Genomic DNA, 4,556 nt, shown 5'->3' with positions numbered 1-4,556 from the left:
ATGTATTGTGGCAAACTGATTCTGCAGTTACTTAGAAAACAACCTCTTGGAGTGTGACCCATTCAAGTTTGTAGCTGCTGCTGAAGATTCTTTGCCTCGTGGGCAGTGCCTGTACCCAGGGACATTATGAAAGCTTGACATTTCACAGTACTACACATAGTCCAGTGTTCTCTGAAACCTGAAATCTTACATATGCTCTGCACTGTTTTATGTTGGACTAAGTATGAAGACCCCTTCTTGGATGCACAGTTTAATGTGGTGAGGGGGTTTAATAGTGTCAGAGAAGCCAAGGCCCCTTCATCTTTGCCCCCTGTTCAGCTTCCCACCCCTGCTATGTCCTTTCCCACTCAATTTAACTTGCTGTGCTGCAGGTACTGCGTTCCAGAGCTCTGAATTGTTGGTGCATGAATTTGCAGCCCTGTTCAGATTTATGCAACGAGGAGTGGTTCCTAATAGAAAGAAGAGAGAAGGCACTTTCCCCAAGGGGTGGTGTTTCCTGCCAGTTCAGGAGCCCCTCAACTCCTCTCCAGGCAATTCTCCTGTTCGAAGCCTCTTTGTCAACTCCTCTATGTTGCCCAGTGCTCACCAGGAGAAGAGTTTCTCCCTCTCCCCGGTGTTGAAGATAACTTATTTGTAATCCCAATTCTTTTCTTGATGGATCTAATTAAGGTGATCAGTTTCTTCAGAGATGAGTAAACGCTTCCCCCAGCTTGCTTTCTTAGTTTGCACCAGCAAATTCTTGAGCATTCAGGAAATTGCTCAGTCTAGGGCTGTGGATGACCTCCAGACAACAGCTCTAGTGGAAGAGAAATTTCTACTGCAATGGGACATTTGCAAGAGGACGTTTATGGCACCCCCATGTTAACTGGGTGCGTGTGGAAGGCAGGGTTTGGGGCAGCCCTGCATGGAATAAGGGCCCGCTGGGCACGCACAACAGCAACAACATGCCATGGCCATTGCACATTTTTATTCACTGCCCTACACAGTTGATCATGGCTACATCAAAAGCCAGCTTTCAGCAAAGAACATGCCAGGAAGATCAGCATCCGGGGAAGGGCAGCATGCTGGACTCTACCTATTCTTGCAGAAGCAGCAGTGAAACATGGGGAGAAGGTACCCCATCTCTTCTATAATCTCCAGAGTCCCTCCGTTCCCAGCTAGAACAGTTTGAACAGGCTCAGTTATGACTTGGACTCAGGTCTCAGAGATGGGTGGATTTTGCACAAATGGGCTGGACCCCTGGAAGTTAAACCCTGCTCATTTGCAAGGCAGGAACAGCATAAAGACTATCTTTGAAAAGCCTTTCCCCATTCGGATTTTTCTACAACCCTTCAAAGCAGCACATGTCATGCCAGAAAGAAAACCTAGAGGAACTTTGAAGCTAAGAAGTGGTGCCCAATTTTTGTTTTTGCTTTCCTCCCTTGTCCCAATCCCTTTTCCTTTTGCGTTATGCCTTTTAAATGGCAACCTGAAGAGGCAGGGACTGTCTTGTTAATCTTTGTAAGCTGCTCCCTTTGGGTTTCCAGCAGCACCAGCCAGCCCCACGATTGCATTGTATGTGCACCTGTTTGAACACTTATCACAGAATACTGTTCGGCCAGTTTCAAGTTTGGCACAGGACACTCCATCTCTTACATGCATTTTAAGAGAAGACTGGAAGACTTTCAGAGGCCAAGCAAGGGGAGGAAGCAGAAATACACTGGCCTTAAGTTGCATGTGCAAAGGGCATTTTCTGCTCTGCCAGATGGACTGAAAGCATGTTCTGGACATTTTAAAAATGTGTATTACAAACCAAGCATATGATGGTGTGAACACCAGGGCGCCCAGTGCAATGTCCCCAGAGGAACTCAGAGAAACTGGTCGTGGTTAAACGCTATCCGGAGGGCCTCAGTGGCAAACCTGGACCACAAGCCACTGCTGCTGAATTATTCACTGTTGCCCCATATCAAGGCTTCTGTGAGCTGAGCCAGCCATTCTAGGTAACACTTGGGGGACTGGCATGGAAGCAAAATTGGCTTATGTGACCTTGGAAGCACCAACCCTTCTTATCTCTTTGTCCCAGACTACAGAGAAGGATAGTGAGGGAAACAGGAGAGAATCCACAGAGAGTTTTTTTTAAATTAGGGAGTGGTTCACAAATGCCTTCCCAGGGCCCTGTGCTGTTTCTTCCAGGTGGATGAAGAAAGAGAGGAAGGGGAAGAAAATGAGTCAGGGTCGCAAAACAGCCAGGGAGCAGTGCAGCCCTTGCTCTACATGTGTGTGTGTGTGTGGGAGTGTCAAATGGCTGACAGGGATCTGCAAACAGGGTGTCCATAATGTGCCTTTACTTCCTTAAAGGTCTAATGCAGGGCTGGGAGTTCCTCCGCATCTCTCTTGCCTTCTGGGATTTGCCTCACCATAGTGCAGAGCCCAGGTCTGTGCAGTCCACAGTGGGAAGGAATCTGGTGGTGTCTGTTTCCAGCCTTGCTAGATCATGCTGCTGGGTAAAAAGCAGCTTGCTGTGCAAGGAGAAAATTGCAAAATAAACCAGTGTTAGAACAGCTTAGTAAATCCTAGCAACAAATTAGTTAAAATCCATGGAATAGAGGCAGGCAGGCTCAGCACTGGACAAAATGGGAGCAGGAAACTCCAGGCTTGAAATGGGTGATTTAGAGAGCACTTGCAAAGAAGCCAACAGGAAGGGTGAAAAAGTGGGTCGAATTTTGCAGGGGTGAGTGGGGCAAGAGAAGCAAAGGAGGAGATTGTTTTGGTTCTTGCCAGAAAGACACATGAGTTAAAGAGTCCGCCTTAAAGATTAAGTCACTAATAGAAGCGCAAGTTGTATAACTATCCTGAAAACAGTGGCGTGACCATGGCCCCAAGGGCAACAAATCTGTGGAGCCCACAGCCACAAGGGTCAACCCATCTATAGATTTTGTGCAGTGGGCTACCAAATTAATTGGCTGGGGAGTGCTGGGGAGGCCCCTCAACCAGAAGGCAGCCCAACTCTTCTTTGCAAAGAAAAGAGGGAAACGGGCAGCTCTCAGTTGCTGGGGATATAAAGCAGGAGGCTGCTGCTGTCCACCAGGGCTTTACAGAGAGACTTGGAGGCACAATGGGTAAAGGCAGAGGGTAGGTTGAGCCCACAGATCTGAGTTCTGCTCTCTCTCCTCACTGCCTCCTGTGGAGTTGAGGGCTCAACCTGAGCCTTAACCAGGCCTGCAGAACCCATCTTAGCCCAAGGGGCAATTCAATTTTATAGTCCATCTCAGGGACCATGTTCCAGTCATGGGTGGGGTGGAATGAAAATGCCAGCCTGTGGTAGCTTAAAGCTCTTTTTGCTAGTAATAGAGCCTCAGGAGAGGCCTTCATCCTTTGGGAATGGGAAGAAACTGCACAAGAGCCAGGAAGCCCCTGGCATGGGAGAGCCTGAAATGCCATTGTCCAGCACAAGGACTCTGTGCTCATGGCTAGGAAGAGCAAGGTCCGCACGCCCAAGGCTGCTGCTGTGTCCTGCTGCTGCACAGAGGAAGCACAGAATGCGAGAGGGCCAGGAGCAGAGCTCCAGCCGTGCTGCCTCACCAAACAACACACCAAGATTTTATTGCAGTTGTTCAGCCTCAGGTCACAGCTACCCAGGAGCAGGGGCAGGGGGTGTGCAGAGGGAAGAGGGTACCCCAAAATGCAAAGCTTAAATTTTGAAAAGAAGACTGAAAGGGGAGCTGGGGCATCTCTCTGCCTGCCTGCCTGCCTGCCTGCCTGCCTGCCTGCCTGCACATGCTCAAGGGCCAGGGCTTTCACTGTGTGGCAGGTCCTTGCAGGTCCACTAGGATGACTGTGCTCACCTTGTTTCTCGCTCTTTTTGCTAGATGCCCAGCAGGACGTGTGTGTAGTGCGGGGGGGGGGTCTATAGGGATTATTCCGCAGCAGGGCACAGGAGCAGCAGAGGAAGAATGGGTGGACTGAAAACTAGGGGCATGATGGCCGAGGGCAGATCCGTGTGATGAATCTGCTTTTTTTCTGACTTGAGTAATCTCAAGTGGTTACAGAACAGGAGCACAGCAAAACCACAGAGGCTCTGTTTCTATAAAAAGAGAGCAGTTCAGCCCCCCTTTTCTGATCTAGAAACCATTGTCTTGGCTGTGCCAAGAGTCAGCTGTGAAGGAGGAAATTTACTCTGTATGTGCCCAGAAGTATTCCTGACTTTAAGTACTGGGTTCATGTTCCAGGGTCCAACACTCCACCCTCCATAAAAGATGCTCAGACAAACCTAAAAGCAGATTTTTACGCCATCGTGTTCAAAGGTTCTCAAGGCAACCTACTCACCTGGCATGATAGTAGGTGCCCAAAATAGTGAGGAAGAATCAGCCCCCTGCCTTGCTGCTGGGTATTTGGTACCAACAAAAACACAAACACACAGACACACAAGTGCATTGCTGGCACTGACCTGGTGAGGGAGAAGAGTCGCAACTCACCGTCAGCAGCACGTCCTGGTTGTCAGCCAATGCCTGCTTGGCCAGGTAGCGCTCACGCTTGATCTTCACCTCTAGGGATGCAGGGACATCAGGAACCAGCCA

At 49.3% G+C, this 4,556-nt stretch overlaps 1 protein-coding gene across 1 annotated transcript in view; it reads right to left on the bottom strand.

Annotated features, from left to right (window-relative positions):
- Positions 1-952: 952 nt before the first annotated feature.
- Positions 953-4,556, bottom strand: part of LOC123018792 (anoctamin-7-like) — a 19,607-nt gene continuing 16,003 nt past the window's right edge. Inside the window, exons 23-24 of the mRNA XM_044421165.1 lie at positions 4,427-4,550; positions 953-2,498 (exon numbers count right to left, since the gene is read on the bottom strand). Of these exons, the coding sequence (XP_044277100.1) occupies positions 2,467-2,498; positions 4,427-4,550 (156 nt within the window). The 3' untranslated portion in view covers positions 953-2,466. The remainder of the gene's footprint in view (positions 2,499-4,426; positions 4,551-4,556) is intronic.

This window comes from Varanus komodoensis, unplaced genomic scaffold (assembly GCF_004798865.1).
Source record: "Varanus komodoensis strain SLA01 unplaced genomic scaffold, ASM479886v1 scaffold116, whole genome shotgun sequence".
NCBI lineage: Eukaryota > Metazoa > Chordata > Lepidosauria > Squamata > Varanidae > Varanus > Varanus komodoensis.
This window is presented reverse-complemented; position numbering and strand designations above follow the sequence as displayed.